The sequence below is a fragment of the Alnus glutinosa genome, chromosome 7, assembly GCF_958979055.1.
Source record: "Alnus glutinosa chromosome 7, dhAlnGlut1.1, whole genome shotgun sequence".
Taxonomy (NCBI): Eukaryota; Viridiplantae; Streptophyta; class Magnoliopsida; order Fagales; family Betulaceae; genus Alnus; species Alnus glutinosa.
The window spans coordinates 18,359,367-18,378,414 of NC_084892.1; the positions used below are offsets into that span (position 1 = coordinate 18,359,367).

General features: G+C 40.4%; 1 protein-coding gene across 1 annotated transcript; it reads right to left on the bottom strand.

Moving 5' to 3' along the window:
• Nucleotides 1-4,873: 4,873 nt before the first annotated feature.
• On the bottom strand, nt 4,874-6,218 carry LOC133873290 (uncharacterized). The gene is made up of 2 exons (XM_062311010.1): nt 5,897-6,218; nt 4,874-5,349 (listed from the first exon to the last, which is right to left on the bottom strand). The coding sequence occupies exons 1-2, from the start codon at nt 6,216-6,218 to the stop codon at nt 4,874-4,876; spliced, it is 798 nt and encodes a 265-aa protein (XP_062166994.1).
• Nucleotides 6,219-19,048: the final 12,830 nt, after the last annotated feature.

Sequence of the window (19,048 nt, forward strand, 5' to 3'; positions counted from 1 at the left end):
TACAAGGATCTAGGGATCACATTGTTCCCTAACAACAATACTAGAAATACTCTGTGGAGTATCCTCTAACCAAATACAATCCATCATTTTATGAGCAGCCTCCTTAGCCAAAATATGAGCTGCAGAATTGAGAGTCCTTGGCACATGAATAAATCTCGCAGCTTTAAACCATTTTAATTCTTTTTGTATTCCTTCTGTTAAATGACCTATCATAGAAAAGTTGGGAGAATTCAAATTGACATCCGTAACTACCTGGGCAGCATCTCCTTCAAAGAGGACTTAAAAAAAGCCAGCTTCTCTACTGAATTGAACTGCACAAGGCAACTAATACTTCAGCCTTCTTTGGTTCCACCTGCACTGTCCTCGTGATACATCTAGCTCCCAAACACCTCCCCATGTAGTCCCAGGCGCAATCCCCAATCCAATCCAGCTAGATGACTTGTTCAAAGCAGCATCCCAGTTGACTTTGACGGTGCCACGAGGTGGGGGTTGCCAAGTTAAATTTCCTCTAGTTGGTACAAGGGCCACCGACTGGTTGGGATCCTCCTCCTTTTGGTTATATTGTTTGAATTCTGCCAATGTGTTGACTGCAACACTGAAGACAACATTTGGATGGAAAAAATTCCCTTCAAACGCCATGTCATTCCTCCTTATCCAAATCTTCCTTGCAGTTACTGCCATCAATTCTAAGTCCTCTTTCTTGAAGTGTTGGCTACAATACTCAAACAGCTGCATAAATTTGGAGCCTTCCCAAACACACTTCTGGAAAGGGGAAGAGCCTCCCCCCCACACGTCCCTAGCTGTTGGGCAACTCCATAGTGCATGGCAAATAGACTCATCTTCAAGCAAACAACAAGGGCAAATTGCATCCTTTGTCACTCTCCTCTTGAGTAGGTTCTCTCGTGTAGGTAAAAGATTATTGCAAGCTCGCCAAGTAAAATTTTTTATTGTATGGGGAACATCCATAGCCCAGATAAGTCTCCACCCATCAGTGTCCTTTCTCACTGTTGAGCTTTGTCCTCCAATGTTGTCTAGTAATTCCTTGCCAAGATGATAGGCACTCCTAACAGTGAAAACACCACTAGAAGTGCCCCTCCATATCAATCTGTCATGAGGTAAGAGAGGGCACAAAGGGATATTCAGAATTACCTTCGCTTCTGCTTCGAAAAAAAATGTTTGCAATAAGATTAGCTCTCCAGCAGTGGGAATCTTCATCAATTAGCTCAGCCACCGTTGCCTTTGCTTCAAGAATTCTAGGTAGAGAAAGAACAGCAAACGTGGTGGATGTTGGCAACCACTTGTCCCCCTATATGTTTATAGATTTTCCATCGCCTACCCGCCATAGGAGACCTTGTTTGAGTAGATTCCTAGAGTTAAAAATACTCTTCCAAGCAAAGGAAGGTCGGGACCCTAGTGAGGCTTCCAAGAAGCTCGTAGTGGGAAAATATTTTGCTTTGAGGTTTGAGTTGCAATAAATTGGGGCTCCTGAATAATGCGCTAGCCTTGCTTGGCAAGGAGGGCTTTGTTGAAAAGAACAAGGTCCCGAAAGCCCAAACCCCCAACAGATTTTGCTCGCCCCATTCTTTCCCAACTCATTCAATGAATTTTGGATGTTTTCGCCATATGACACCACTAGAATTTATGCATCATTATGTTAATATCCTTGCATAAGGAAATTGGCAGCTGAAAAATCCCCATGCAGAAAGTTGGAATTGCCTGCACTACTGCCTTCAAAAGGACCTCTTTACCAGCTTGAGAAAGGAAGTCGACCTTCTAATTGTTGATCTTATTCCACACTCTTTCCTTAATAGAGCTGAAGACCTGGGTTCTGGATTTCCCTACAAAAGATGGCAGTTGATAAGCATTGAATGTTGTACATTCAAGTCCCTTAACTTGCATATGTTAATTCCTTAACATTGTTATTTGTTTGATTTTGTGTTGTTTTATTGTTTTCAGGTTTTAAATAAAGATGTAATTAATTCCATTGATTTTGGGCTTAAAGCATACTTTGAGAAGACCTAGAAGATATGTTGAAGTTTAACCAATCATAATAGAAGGCCTATATGATGTCGTTAAGTTTAATCAAATCAAGGGAAGGATTAAATCGGAATTTCTCCAATAAGAGTCAAAATTGAAATTTTGACTGGATTCAAATTTGGATTCTGCACATGTCTTAGTGTTTTGATCATAACTTACTGGTCAGATCTCGGATTACAATGAAATTTATGGCGTTGGAATGCTAATAAAAAATTAAACAAATATGTCTGAAATATATTTTTCCTAATTCGAAGTTTTACTATGCCAAAATCGTTCCGTAATAAATGACCGCAAATTTGACGATTCCTATTCCGATTTGTACTAGGATTGCTTCCTTATTTGACAAGAAGACTCAATAGATGATTTTTCTGGGATTTCTAGAGCTTTTATGCCTCTCCTAATCTCTATAAATAGGCCTCTAAACATTGAAGAAAGACACTACTACCTAGAGCAAATTCAGAGAAAAAACTTCTTGAATACTTGAAGAGTTGAAGAGAAGTAATCATGGCAGGAGACCATTGCAGCAGCGTCATGAGCGGCTAAAAACCTTTGTAGGGTATTGATGTAGCCCTATCCAAGTACAATGGTTTGATTCTATTTTAATTTAGAGAATTGTAGTTTATGCATATTGGTTGTATAATTATGAGAATTGCTACAATTTGATATTGTTCTTCATCTTTTAATGCAATTGTTCTTCAATTCATAATCAATATTGGTAGAATTCTTCTCTTGTCTTAGAAAACTTTTTACCTTTATTGAACTCAAATCATTCTTATTTTCTGTGGTTATGAGAATGATGATTATACAACTGGTTTAGTTGACATATGATCAAGAGGATTAGATAGGCCATGCCTAGGGAAAACGGATTGTACTACACCATAGTTTAGTGTAATTTAGGTAGACGATCCGTACCAACCGAAGATGGGTTATACTTTTTCATTAACTGTATGTAACCTATTAAAGACGTAGCTAATCCATGCTTAGGGAATACGAGTCGTACCACATCTTAGTGGTTAGGTGGACGATTCGTGCCAACCGAAGATGGATTATACTTAAGCTTTAATAAGGTAATTTCTTGTTTATTTATAACATGCATAGAATGAATTTCTCTAATTAAAGATGATTAACCATTGATGTGCGGATGGCGGTGAAGTCAATACTCTACTCTTTCTCTCTGTTATATTTCAATTCTCTTTTACGTTTATTTTATGCACTTTAGTTAATCACAAATTCAACAATCTTTTCTTTGGTTATTTTTAATCTTCATAAACTTGATAACAATACCCATGCAGTCCTTGAGGTTCGACATCCTCTCTATAGCCTTTTCAACAAGGATTCGTTCTATTGCGAGTGGTTAATTATTATTGATATATTTTGGTAAACAAAAGACCACATCAATTTTTGGTGCCGTTGCCAGGGATTGCTTAACGGTTGCGTTATTAAGTTTCAAAGATTAAATCTAACTTCATTATTTTGTGTTTCTTTTTATTTTCACTCTTCTTTTTTTGTTTCAAATTTTGCTTTTAGTGTTTTTTTTTTCCTCTTAGTTTTCCTCACTTAGTGCCATCAGGATCTACAGCAGTTAAATTCCAGCATTCCTACAGGCCGTTTGTGAGCTTTTTATTCTGTTTTTACCTTTATTTTCTTTTGTTTTATGCTGGGTCGTCGTTCTCTATCATTGCCTTTAATTTCTTGCGACCCCGACATTGAACGCACTATTAGACAACTTAGATCCGAAAGGAACTCTAATTTGCTAGGAGAGCGCGCCACTGAGACTATGGGTGACAATAACTCTATGGCTTTGAGAGATCATTATCTCCCTACTACGTACACTTCTCCCTCATGTCTTAGGCTACCAGATGTTATAGCAGCCCACTATGAGATTAAGCCTAGCACTATACAGAGTTTACCATCTTTTCTAGGACTTAGTACTGAAAATCCTTACAACTTTCTCGGTGAATTCCTAGCAATCTGTTCTACCATTAAATTGAGCAGGTTCACCGAGGATGCTCTAAGGATACGTCTCTTTCCCTTCTCCCTCATGGAAAGAGCCAAACATTGATTTCATTCCTTAGCACCAAACTCCATTACTTCTTGGGATCAATTGCAACAAGAATTTCTAAAGAAGTATTTTCCCATAGGAAAGACCAATGATATTAGGAGAGCTATCACTAGTATCTCCCAATATGAGGGAGAAAAATTGTATGAGACCTGCTAGTGCAAAGCTTGTATGAAGGCTTGACCAAGCCTAATAGACAAATGGTAGATGCATCTTGTGGGGGACCATTCATGATGAAGAGTGAGGATAAAGCATGGACATTGTTTGAAAACTTGAGTAATAATTCCATTCAGCAGGCATCCAAAGACGTAGAGCACCTACATTCTTCAGATGTAGCTACCCAAGTAATTGATGCTATCACTAGGAAATTAGATCAAATTATGGTTGCTGGTTTTGCTCCTAATTCTGCTCACATGCACACACAACACACACCATGCTCATTCTGTTCTAGTCCTATGCATCACACAAATGATTGTCCTATTGCAGGAAAGTTTTCTAATGATTCAACTAAGCAGGTCAATGCAACTTTTTCACATCCAGGTAATGATCCATACTCCAATACTTATAACCCAGGGTGGAGAAATCATCCCAATTTCTCATGGAAGGCTCAAGCTTCAAGTAACTCAGTCCCAGGGGTGCACAATCAAGCTCAATCTAACAGGCAGCCCTACTAGTCTTCTTCCACATACCGCCCTCCATAGCAGCAATCTCAGGCTACACCATCTCCTCAGTCAGATTTTGACATTCAGGCTCAAATGTTGAAACTTCTGAGCGAGATCAATCAGAAAGTGGACTCTCAGAATCATATAGTGAACTCTCAAAATCATATAGGAGAATGGCCGCACATACCTCAGCTTTCACAACAGCCCAATTTTGCTTGTAGAAACATGAAGAGAAACCATCTGGGCCAAGGGCCTTTAAAGGTGCCATTTGGTTCAATGCATTAGAAATTTCCTCCTCTGTAAAAGTTGCCAACAACTGCTGGTTCATCCTCGGGGTTACCTTCGGCTCTAGTACTCTTGTGCATGTCCCCACGTCCAGATTCTCCCCTGCAGTGAATAAATCCTTGAAATACTGGACAAAGGTGTTCTCTATTTCTTCATGAGAGCTACAAAACAGGCCATCCTGGTCCTGGATATTCTGGATATTTCTACGGTACTGCTTCTGGCTGGCACATGCGTGGAAATATTTATAACTCCTATTGCCAAATTTTAGCCAATTTCCTTGGCTCTTTGCTTCCACTTCAAGTCTTCCTGCTCAAGAAGAGCACGCAGTTCATTTTTTAAGGGGGCTTCTAGCGCTGGCAAGTCTTGGTGATTATGCATCTGAAGTGACAATAGTTCATGTTCCTTCTTTTGGATTAGAACCTCCACATAATCCTTATTCTTCCTCACCCACTATTGAAGAGAGTTCTTGCACTCAGATAATTTCCTGTGAAAGAATGCCAGGGGTTAACCCCCTGTTGTTTGACCTGCCATACCTTATTTATAATTTCTCCATGCTCATTTTGGCCAATCCAGCTTGCTTCATACTTGAACATGCGGCTCTTCCTCCATCGTTGATCCTTCGAATTGGAACAAACCACCAAGAGAGGATTGTGATCTGAGCAGCAAAGGCCCAGAACTGAAACTTCCACCACATCATACATTAGACTCCATTCTTGGTTAACAATTGCCCTATCTAACCTCTCCTGAGTCAAGTCAGCTCATTCTCGACCGTTACACCATGTAAACTTAGGTCAACAATACCCCAAATCCAGCAGCTGACAGTCCTCAAGAGCTTATTGAAAGGCTGCCATACGACTCTTTGGTCGACTAGATGTGCTTGATTTCTCTAAGACAGAAATGATCTTGTTGAAATCCCCCCCACAAAGCCATGGTGTCGGGTCCAATTTTGAAAGGTATTGGAGTAAGGCCCATGCTTCATGCCTCTTCGCAGACTCCGGATGTCTGTAGAAGCCTGTGAGCTTCCAAAAGGGCTCACCACTACTTCTCTGGATAAAGGCATTGATGTGCCGGTGGCTATAATTTTGTATATCAAGCTGTACCTCCGACTTCCACAACAAAGCCAAACCACCACTTCTCCCCTTACAATCCACCACAAATAGATTTTCAAAACCCATTTTATTCTATCGCAATTTGGTTTCTATAAGGAAAAACACTGTGGGCTTCTTCTCCCTCACTAGCCGAAGGAGTGAACGAACTGTTTAGGGGTTCCCAAGCCCCTGGAAGTTCCAGCTTATGAGTTTCATGATGACTAGTGGGGCTGATCAACAGCCACCGCCACCATCTCAGGAGAAGAACATTCCTGACCTATAGCAGTCTTTCCCTTCTTGCACTGAAAGCCATCCTCTGATCCCAATAAGGTCTCCCTTAGACTCCTCTTTACTAGAAGTAGGTGTCCCTCAGAGCCCTATTTTGGTCCCTGGATCCCTCCCTTGTAACTCTCTTCCAATGTGTAAGCCTACCTCCTCTCGTCTTTTCCGCAGATTAGCGTGGAGGTGTCACATTCCTTTTTTGATCGCTCCCCTGCACAACCCCCTTGTTCTTCTCCAAAGGCTTTTTGAGGGATAGCTTTGGAGATGAGTTTGAATCTAGGAGCTTTGCAGGTGGTGTTGGGGACACCAGAGCCACATGAACCTCGGGGACCTCGCCAGGTACGACACCAACTGTAGCCTTCCCTTCAAGTTTCATGAACTGCGTACATATGGATGGCCGCGTGTTAACATGTTTTGCAGCTAAACCAACATTGCCCCTTTCACCATGGGCTGGACTGCTAGTGCAAGCAAGGCCTGGCACATGCCTATTTTTGGGAATAAAGGCATGCTTGGATATTTCTTTAGATTTTTGATTCGCGCCCTATTTGCCACCCTTGCCACGAGCATGGCTATAAAATCTCGAATCAACCGCCATTCCATTCTTGTACTTAGTCTTACCCATAGGTTTCAAATCACGTTTTTGGGTTGACTTAAAGGAGACCGTTACCCTCCCATTACTACCACCTTGATTTCCACCTGTATTTTCTTTGGGTGTATCATGGATATTCCGAGAATTGTGTTCCTCAGGATCCACAAACTTTCCTTCCAAGTTTTTCATTGAGTGAGAATCCAGAGAGCCCATTTTGGAAAATGGTCGTGGCTCATAATTGTCGTCCGATTTTGCAGTAGTTTCCTTTCCTGGTATGTCTTCCCTTTGTGCCGAGTCTGCGTGTCCCTGACCTGAGCTCGCCGGAGACAGGTAGGGCAGCCGTGTAACCTTCCATAATCCTTGGACATTTGGACAAATCATCCGATCGTAACCAAAGTCCCTAGCCATCCGAGCCCTCAGCATGACTCGATTTCCTCGTGTTTGACTCTGTTGGTACAGTTTCCGGTATGATGTGAATCTGCACGTTCTTTTGATGTTCTTCACGCTTCTCAATAACTCTGCAAAACAACAAAACCTAGGGACCCTTCCGGGGGTCCCGCTCCGATGCCTAAGTTAGCTTCTGTGAGAAAATAATGCTTTATGCATAAAATTGAGTCTTAGTTTATACCTGGGGTATGGGCCTATTTATAGGCATAGAGGTGGAGTCAAACCTGGATTAGGACTCCTGCTCCTTGTTGATCTAGAACTGCTGTCCGAGTTCTAATTGGACTTCAATCCTTTACTAGACTTCTAATTGGATATCTTCTTAGACTTCTGATCTGACATCTTCTTAGACTTCTGATCTGATATCTTCTTAGACCTCTGATATGATCATTATTCTTATCTTATCATTATTCTTATCTGTTTGGACCTATTTGACTTTTGAATCTTCTCTTTGGATCGGGTTGAGTGGGATTTATCCCCAACAGTTACCCCCCAATTCCCTTATCCGAAGCTTGCTTGAATAATGGGAATTCCATGTCTAAGGAAACCCGATCTTTGTCTCCTTCTGAAAACCTGCTAACCTGCAAAACCCGAGGGTTAAATCTTACCCCCCAATTACCTTCTTGTTTTTCCTTAGGGTTTTCTCCCTGTATCTTGAAAAACCTGCAAAACCTGAGGGTTAAATCCGACCCCCCGAGAAGTTTCTTCTTGCTCTCGGCTAGGACTGATCCGAGATGCTCCTTTCTCTCGGCTAGGACTGATCCGAGACTCTCCTTCTCGGCTAGGACTGATCCGAGAGTTTTCTTCTTGGTCTCGGCTAGGACTGATCCGAGACTCTCCTTCTCGGCTAGGACTGATCCGAGAAGTTTTTTCTTGCTCTCGGCTAGGACTGATCCGAGAGGCTCCTTCTCGGCTAGGACTGATCCGAGAAGTTTTTCTTGCTCTCGGCTAGGACTGATCCGAGAGGCTCCTTCTCGGCTAGGACTGATCCGAGAAGTTGTTATTGCTCTCGGCTAGGACTGATCCGAGAGGCTCCTTCTCGGCTAGGACTGATCCGAGAAGTTTTTCTTGCTCTCGGCTAGGACTGATCCGAGAGGCTCCTTCTCGGCTAGGACTGATCCGAGAAGTTGTTCTTGCTCTCGGCTAGGACTGATCCGAGAGGCTCCTTCTCGGCTAGGACTGATCCGAGAAGTTGTTCTTGCTCTCGGCTAGGACTGATCCAAGAGGCTCCTTCTCGGCTAGGACTGATCCGAGAAGTTTTGGTCTCAGCTAGGACTGATCCGAGACTCTCGGCTAGGACTGATCCGAGACGACCCCTCTTTCTTCTTGATCTCGGCTAGGACTGATCCGAGAGTTTTTGCCTGCAAAAGAAACAACATCAACGGGTTCCTGGTCCCTAGACCGGGAACACTCCGATGCTTAAGTCAGCTTTATTCATTTATTCTGAAAATACTTATTCCCAAAATCTGGGGAATTTTCTGTCTAGTTGAATTAAAAATAAAAGTCTAGTTCTTTGCAAATATAAATACTAAAAAATAAAAGCAAGCCTGAAATTCCCGAGAGTCCTTTTTATGGGATCACGGGCAGATACTGCTGTTGCCTCGGCTCTCTATGCTGTGGGCTTCTGCTTCTTCGGTCCTCTCTTCTTTCTATGTCATCTCGGGGAGCATTCTCTTGATGCCTTTCGTCTAGCTGAGGACGGTCTCGGGGATAGTAATCCCGTGGCTGTTGATCTCGGGGCTGATAGTCCTGATGATTCCGAGGCCTGTTATTTCCTTGATGGTTCCGTCGCTCTCCCAAGAACCGAACCAACTTGCCATTCTTTATGAATTCCTCTATTAACAACCTTAGGGTTACGCACCCCTCGGTGTAATGACCTGCTTGTTTATGGAAATCACAATACTTCCCTGCATTCCTATAAGGAGGATTACCTGGTATCTTTTGCGGTTCCCGAAACGCCGGATCTCTCTTGATCTCCATGAGGACTTCTAATATCTCGGCATTGAGAGGTGTAAAGTTGTAATCTTTGAACTTCTTTACCTGCCTCTGCTCTTCCCAATCAGCTTTCTTGAGTTCTTTCCTTTTCTTTTCTGGGGCTGTCTCTCGGGGTAGTCTAGAACTGGCCATAGACTTCAGCGTCTCTTCCTGATTGATGAATTCTTCTACCTTATCCATGAGGCCCTGCAAGGTACTCGGTTGCTTCCGGATTAACTTCTTCATCAAAGGCTCCTCGGGTGAAATTCCCTGATAAATGGCAGCAAAAATCATATCCTCGGTCGGATCTTCGACCGTAGCCTTCTCTCGGTTGAACCGAGCCATAAACTCCTTAAGACTCTCATTGCCCTGCTGGTGCAATGATAGCAAATATCCCGAAGGCTTCTTCCTTGTCCAGAAAGCCAAGAACTCCGTTAGGAATATCTTGGACAATTCCTTGAACTGATCAACGGAATTCGGGGGCAGCTTCCTGAACCAGTCTCGGGCATTCCCCGAAAGAGTAAGAGGGAAGGCCCGACATGCTACTTCATCGGGTGTCCCGTGAAGGTCTAGATGAGCTTTGAAATTCTTTAGGTGATCCAAGGGATCTCTGTCTCCTGCATAACTTAGAATTTGGGGTACCTTAAACTTATCGGGAAGCTGATAGTCTGCCACCCGTCTGGTGAAGGGTGAGTCTGTACCCATTAGGAGCTTGTCCACCATTACGGATCTGCCTTTGTCCTTTCTTTCCATCTCCATGTCCGTGCACCTTCTCTCCAGCTCGGCAATAATTCTGCTCAGATTTCCTTGACGGTCATCCTCCCTCCGAGGATTAATGTTGCTATTGTGATCTTCTTCCTCACGCTCATCCCTGTTCATCTCGGGATTGGGCTGTCTCGTCCTCATGCGTAACAATTCTGCATTTAAGTCTTCAATCTGGGCTTCCAACGCTGCTATGCGATCTTGATCTCCACCCCCCGGGGGAGGGTTCGGTGGAGGCTGCAAATTATTCTGAATAGCCGGTTCCTGTGGGGCCACGGGCTGTCGATTGGTCTGGCTTCCGGAACGTGTGTTCATCACCATGCTGGATCTTCTTTTTCTTTTATGAGGAACGAATAATCGTTTCCCACAGACGGCGCCAAACTGTTGGTACAGTTTCCGGTATGATGTGAATCTGCACGTTCTTTTGATGTTCTTCACGCTTCTCAATAACTCTGCAAAACAACAAAACCTAGGGACCCTTCCGGGGGTCCCGCTCCGATGCCTAAGTTAGCTTCTGTGAGAAAATAATGCTTTATGCATAAAATTGAGTCTTAGTTTATACCTGGGGTATGGGCCTATTTATAGGCATAGAGGTGGAGTCAAACCTGGATTAGGACTCCTGCTCCTTGTTGATCTAGAACTGCTGTCCGAGTTCTAATTGGACTTCAATCCTTTACTAGACTTCTAATTGGATATCTTCTTAGACTTCCAATCTGATATCGTCTTAGACTTCTGATCTGACATCTTCTTAGACTTCTGATCTGATATCTTCTTAGACCACTGATATGATCATTATTCTTATCTTATCATTATTCTTATCTGTTTGGACCTATTTGACTTTTGAATCTTCTCTTTGGATCGGGTTGAGTGGGATTTATCCCCAACAGACTCCATGCATCCTTTGGGTCCATGAATGATCCTCCCGCACCTGAAACAGAAAACAAGAAGTTTCTCGTATTTGAACGAAACCCAACATGAATTTCCAGCCAAAATCAGTTTCCTTCCCCGTTATAAAGGCTCGAAAAGATTAATGGCCACTCTAACCCACAGGTTGCGTCCCCATCCCACATCATCCTCTGCCACGGCTACATCCTCCACCTTCCCCAGAGTGCTTCCAATCTGGATCCCTACTGCTCGGTTCATACAGCCTAGCGGCATATCATGAATTTGAACCCATATTGGAGAGAAGGAGAAATCCATCTGAGATGGCGAGAGTTTTCCATCAAACTCATTCAATATCAGAAGGATACAGTCGTAAGACCACGGTCTTCTAGCCATGACTTTCTGTTTGTCGCCATGTTCTGAGAATTCAAATAGCCATAGGTTTTCATGAATCTCGTTAAAGATCAATTTACCCGCCGGTCTCCAAATTCGTATGAGGATGGCTTTGAAAGCTTCCTTGTTAAGTTTTTTGGGCACTCCCAACCGTTCCACGAGACACTTGGAACCTTTAACTCTAAGTTCCTGGATTGTTTTATCGGCAATCTCAATACCTTTCTGTTCCCCTTCAGACAAAGGGAAACCACCCATCACCTTCCCCTTATCATCAGACATAGTCGTCTTCCCCGAGAAAGAGGCTATGAGAAGGTAAGGAGACCCAAACAACACTCCTATGCCGGCGACTGGAAGGAGACAAGAAAAACCACCGTGGAGCATTCTAAGCTTCAAGCCCCCTCATCTATGTTTTACGTTCCCGCTAGTAATTAGACAAAGTGAGACGACATCGATTATGGTAATTATCTAGTCAAAAGTAATAGTGATATGTGTTAAATGTGCTTTGAAGTATTACAGGAAATAAATCGTGTTAAGTAAAGGGTTTTAAAGAAAATGAATTTAACCAAACTATTTTTTGGTTGAAGGATTTACTTACTGAGCTTTTTAGCTCATTTAGTTTACTTCTTTGTTTTAAGGTAATTAGTAGTTCGATCTAGGAGGCTGGAATGGGGGCGGGATTAATTTTTGAGTCCATTGGAGCTGCATATTATTTTTAAGTGTATTGGCACGGTTTCAGGAGTTTGACTTATTTAATAAAGAATGACAATTATACATTTTTTTTAAAAAAAATAAACTTTTCCACGTTTTATGAAGTTTTAAATTTGATGTTTTTATTTTATCATGCATTTAGTATCACATGTAGTAATTGCTCTTGTAAACCTTAGAAATCTTTGTGCCTCTAAGAGAGTAAATTGACAATCCTGTCCCTTTTCGGGCTGGGGATGTTACAATTATGGTATCAGAGCCACCTAGTAACGTCAGATATTGTGGTTTTGGAGCGTTGTATCACGTGGCCCTGACAAGGATGTCAGGAGTTTAAAAGGGGGAGTTTGTAACACCTCGGTCCCATATTCGGAAGATAAGCAGCCCACATAGAGTGGGTGACTTACAAAGATAATCATGAGTGCTAAGTCCTACATTACTTAGTTATTAGGTGCAGCTGAGCTTTATAAGAAATTTTAGGGAAACTCCAAATTGACTAGTTCTTTTGGGGTGATAACACAAATTTGGCTAACGTTTTTTTATGGTTCGCTATAAATAATATCAGAGCCACCTAGAAAAAACTAGGTCATGTAGTACTGGAGCATCGCATGATGTGGCCCTAACGAGGACGTCAGGAGTTTAAGGGGTGGAGTTTGTAAAACTCCAATCTCATATTAGGAAGAGATGAATAACTCACATAGAGTGAGTGATTTATAAAGATACTCATGGGTACTAAGTCTCAAATTGGCTAGTTACTAGGTGAAACTAGACTTGATAAGGAAATCTAGGAAAGTTCTAAATTGACTAGTCCTTGTGGGGTGATAGCGCAGATTTGGCTAGCGCTTTTCTCTGAGTCGTTATATTCATCGACCCTTGATCCACTTATCACCTACCCCATACGTTGCTCTTGCACGGAACGCGCTACCACAACACAATTGGCCTACATGTGCCCCCTATTTTGTCTCCCACGATAGTCCTCTGGCTCCCGTGCTCCCTCTCGTCTAGATCTCCATAGTTAGTACACCTTTTTTGTTCATAGAGACCTCCTATAATGCTCGGGATAAAACATGAATTATTGAATATTAAAACTCACGGAAAAAAATAATAAAATATACACCAAAGGCAATGATAGGATAAGTATGAATGACTCTAGAAGTCAATATTTGGTCAATTAGGTCAATTAAGAGTCAAAATCTGACTTTAGAAGACCATAGAAGTTTAAGCAAAACAACTTGTTCAGACAAGTGAAAGCTTTCGTCCAAACAAGCCAATGGTAAGCTTGTATAGCATGTTTTTGTTAAGACACGTTCGGATGGGGAAGATATTATGTCCAGACGAGGATAGAATTAACAACCAATATTGAGTCATGTGCGGAGTTGATGGACTCGATGGGCAATTTAATGTGACTTGATAGAGGTCGTTCGGACGAGATGAGATCTTCTCCTGAACGAGAGTAGGTATCCACGTGTTGCAAAAATGTTATTTTTTTATTTTTTATTTTTTTTTTAAAAAAACTTAAACTAAAAAAAATGGATAAATGCAAAATCAGTCCATGTGGTTGGCCTAAATTACAAATATCTCACTGTATAAAAAATAAAAAATAATTCAAAGGTCTTCAAAGTACGCCTAAATAACAATTTAATCTCTACAGTCAAATTCCGTAAAAAAACTTGACGAATTCCGTTAGTGTGCTACGTCAGCACCAATAGTGTAAAGACACGTCACTCTTAATAAAAAAAAAATATTGAAATTTAAATATGCGAGCTACCCCCGCCTATGGGGTGGCCGCACAGCCCCATTTGGAGTGGCTTGCCGGCCACCCTAGAGCAGGTGGGGTTGCTGGCACGACCTTTGGGGGTGGCCTGCGAGCCACCCTAGATGGGACAGGGGGTGGCTCGCCCCCCTCCCCCAAGGGGGTGACTGCCCCTTTCTTCTTGTTTTTCCTTTTTAATTTTAAGAGTACTATATATAAATTTGGTTTATAAAGTTAGGGTATTTGTGTCATTTCAAGTTTTTTTAATGAAGTTGACTGATGGAAGGAGGATTTTAGTAAGTAAATGGTAGTTTGATGCGGTCAGGTGGTGAGAGTGTCAATTCATGAGAGCATATTGACGAAGGCTAGTAGTTTATGAAAGAAAAATGTAATTACCCCTTAAAATTATTAAAAAAATATGAAGAAAAAAAAAAATACTAGGGGTGGCATAACCATCCCTTTTGAATTTTTAGGAGTGACTGAACCACCTTTCCCTTAATATTTTGTTTTGTTTTGTTTATTTATTTATTTTGGTTTTTTTTTTTTTCGAAAAAAGTTAATTGTGTTTTTCTTTTAATGATTTTGAGGGCAATTTGCAAAGAAAAATACCAAATAAGTCATGTAACACGCACATGACCATTTTGACGCCAAAAGCTAATAGAGTGGCATTTTTTTAAATAGAGCGGTAGTCCAAGGGAGCCGAATGTCACTTTTCGAAGTTTGGTGGTGTAAATAAAAAGTGGTAATACTTTAGGGGGACAAAAGTATATTATCCCCTAAAAACAAATAAATAAATGAAAGAGCTCCAAAATGAGCTACGGTACCATTGTAATGTCATTTTTTTTATATAATTTCTTAAAAGGCTCTCGCATATGATTGGGAAAAAAGTTTTGCTAAGGTTATTAAAACTTTTACTACAAAATCATTTACAAACTGACATGACGGTCCATAATTAGTGAAATAATTAGATAAAAAATTCTGACTTTTCAGCTTAATTAATTAATAGTTGAGTTGTCAATCATATACTTTTAATCATTTTACCAATTATAGATTGCCACATAAGTTTATAAACGATTTTGAAGTAAAAAATGTAGTACTCCAAGTATAATTAACTGGGTTTGATTCTAGATACTAGATAGGATTCTTGTTGGTTCCTATATTAACACAAAACGATCGAAAGAAGAAAACTAACTGCATTATATGTTAACCTTAATTTTATGACGCAATACATGATAGATATGATTTCCTGACCCACAGTGTCATAAATACCATAAATAAAGACAAAGATATGATAATTGATTGATTATTGAGCAGTGAGAAAATGCAACAATTTGAAGTATATTATGAGTTAGGGTTTTATCCTTTTACAAAACCTGTACGTACGTAGTTAGTCTTCAAATCAAATCTCAAGATGAATTTAGAAAATTTTCTTAATTGCTAAATCAAGTTGATCTGTCTGGATTAGATATTAAAGTAAATTCTAAAATGCTAGGAGCTGAAATATCATTTACGAGAACATTAACATATTGCAAGTTGGACCATGCATGTGGTGTATCTCTTCTCTTGCAACAAAATCTTGTGATGTCAGCTTAATCAAACAAGATATTTTGTTTCATATATATATATATATATATATATATATATATATATATATATATATAGTAAGCCTCCAAATTTCTCACATAATTTTAAGGAAGAAGGTTGTGATCTATATATAATAATATATATAGTAAGCCTCAAGAAGACTTTTCAGGGGTGTAAATCCGGTTCCAGTTCTCGATTATTGGCCAAAACCGGGAACTGGAATCGGAATCGGAGTCCCCGGTTAACCGGAAGACCGGTTACCCGGTTACCCTAGGTAAAACTAGGTATCCGGACCGGGTATTATTAAAATGCGTTTTCATTGCCAACGAATGGCAAAACCTATAAGAACTGATCGAGCTCACAAAAACTCAAAAGAATAGTTCAATTCTTCCTATTCTTTTGTAACGTTATTCACTAGCACAGTAAAGCTAAATCTATAAATTAAACAAATATTAGACATCTAAGGCTTATCCTACTTAAGTGGGTTACTCTGGTTTATTGTGTCAAGTTTAGAGAGAAGAGAGAGTTTGGAAAATGGAATTTCTATTGATTGCAGAATAATGAACTTACAAGAGTCACAGTATATATATTTTGGATTACAGAAACTTACTCACCAAGGAAAAGACTAACCAAATATCTAACTACCAATAAAAATATCTTCCTTACTAAACAAAACAGAAAGCTGCTATACAACTTATACAAGAAATAAAGCACGTGTAAAATGAGAAGTAATACAACTCTGATACTCCCCCTCAAGATGCATGGCAAAGATTATGGACAAACATCTTGGACAACAAACTATGGAAAAGATTGCAACCAAGAGGCTTGGTGAGGAGATCAACAAACTGATTTTGAGAAGAAACGTGAAAAGTCTTCACAACACCCAACTGGATTTTATCCCGAACCAAATGGCAGTTGATTTCGATGTGCTTCGTCCATTCGTGATACACCGGATTGGCGGCAATGTGAAGAGTTGCTTGACTGTCTCAGTAAAGAAAAGCTTCCTGTGGATGAGGAACTAGTAAGTCCTTTAACAAGGAAAGAAGCCAAACAATTTCACAACAAGCCGAAGCCATGGACCTGATTCTGCTTCAGTAGAGGAACAGGACACGGTTTGCTGTTTCTTGGACTTCCAAGATATGAGAGAATCACCAAGAAATGCACAGAAACCAATGATAGACTTTCGGGTATCTAAGCAACCGGCCCAATCTGAATCACAAAAAACTTTGAGATGTAGAGCATTGTTGGTAGGAAAAAGTAGGCCTTGAGCTGGAGCATGCTTAATGTATCGAAGAACTCTATTGGCAGCATCCATGTGAGGTTGGCGAGGCTTATCCATAAACTGACTGAGATGCTGAACTGAAAAAGTCAAATCTGGCCGGTTGATGGTCAAATAGAGAAGACGGCCAATAAGACTTCTATACACAGTAGGATCCAAAATGAGCTCACCATCATCTCTAGACATTTTAAGATTCTACTCCACGGGAAAAAGAATAGGCTTGGAAGCCAAAAAAACTTGAATCTTCTAAGATTTCCAAAGCATATTTTCTTTGACTAACTGAAATACCACTAGAAGATCGGGCAATTTCCAGACCAAGGAAATATTTCAAAGAGCCTAGATCCTTGAGTTTAAATTTGTCATTCAACATAAAAATAAAAGTAGAAACACCAATTGGATCATTGCTTTCAATAGCCACATCATCAACATAAATGAGTAAAGCAATAAAAGAGGATCCTTGAAGCCGGGTGAATAAGGAGTAGTCGGCTTTTGATTGAATAAAACCAAGACCAACGAGAGTTGAAGAAAACTTGGAAAACCATTGACGGGAAGCTTGTTTCAAATCATATAGAGACTTAGTGAGCCTACACACCTTAGACTCCCCCTTAACACCAAAACCCGGAGGTAACTTCATATAAACTCCCTCATGTAAGTCACCATGCCAAAAAGCATTGTTGATATCCAATTGGTGTAAAAACCAATTGTTAGCGGCAGCAAGGGCCAAAAAACAACGAATCGTGGTCATTTTAGCAACAAGGGAAAAAGTGTCATGATAATCTAATCCCTCACATTGTGTATACCCCTTTGCCACTAAATGAGCCTTATGTCTTTCAATGCTACCATCAGCTTTGTATTTAATCTTATAAACCCATTTACAGTAAATTGGGTGTTTATTAGGTGGAAGATCACAAACAACCTAAGTTTGATTAGCCTCCAAAGCTGAAATCTCAGCTGACATAGCATCACACCAATGACTAAAAGGGACAGCCTCATGGTAAAATTGAGGTTCAATTTGAGAAGAAATAGAAAGGCAAAAATGCTTGTAAGCAGGAGACAATTTTTCATAGGAAACAAAATCAGATAAGGAATAAGGAATACCTTAATGTTGTGCATTGGAAGAAGCCGGAGATGATAAAGAAGAAGCCAGCTCACAGTTGTAACTCTGCAGGTACCGAGGCTTGGTTTTGATTCTGGTGGATTTTCTAGAAACAAGAGGTGGAGGTAAAATGGGAGAAGTAGGCAAAACATGGGAGTGTGAATCTGGTGGTGATGCAGGATGTAATGGAGCAGCAGGGGAAAAAGAAGAATGTGGTGAAGGAGGATGAGAAGGAGAAGATGATATAGGATGGGAACCTGCTGGGGTAGAAAAAAGAGGTGAAGAAGAGGTATGGGAAGGCAAAGAAACAGGAAAATCACAAGTAAAATCAAAAATAGGAACAAGTAAAGAAAAAGTGGAAGAAGGGGAGGAAGATAGAATAAAACATCCATTAAGGGAGGATTTAGTAAGATTGATGGCAAAAGGAAAAATGCGTTCATGGAAAATAGCATCCCAATGAAAACACAATGAAAACACAAGGTGTGGCTATAGAATCAAATTTTGTTCTATGCCAAGATAAGGTAGAAATATATGCTAAGCACCCAAAAATTTTGTGATGAGAATAAAGTGGTGATGTGGAAAATAACATTTCATGGGGAGATTTGTTGAATAAAATGAGAGTTGGAATTCGGTTTATGAGATGCACAACGGTTAAAGTACAATCACCCCAAAAAGAAAGAGGAACTTGAGATTGAAACCTTAAGGCTCGAGCAACATTTAATAAGTGTTGATGTTTGCATTCCACAATAGCATTTTGTTGTGGAGTGTCCACACAAGTCAATTAATGAATAGTACCATGAGAAGAAAAGAAATCATCCATTTTGAATTCAGATCCATTATCAAATCGGAGGCATTTTATTTTGAGGTTAAATTGAGTATGAACAAGGTGAAAGAAGGATTTTAAGAGAGGTCGGGTTTGAGATTTGGATTTCATGAAATGAACCCAAGTAAATCGGGTGTAATCATCAATAATGGTAAGAAAAAAATGTGAACCATTGAGAGAAGAAACAGACATTGGCCCCCAAATGTCACAATGTATTATTTCAAAAGGCATACAACTCACATTAGTATGTACAGGGAAATGGAGTCTATGTTGTCTAGCCAAAGGGCATATAGAGCAAACTTCATGAGAATTACAAGAAATTTCAGGAATCTTATTATGCAAACATTGCATGCA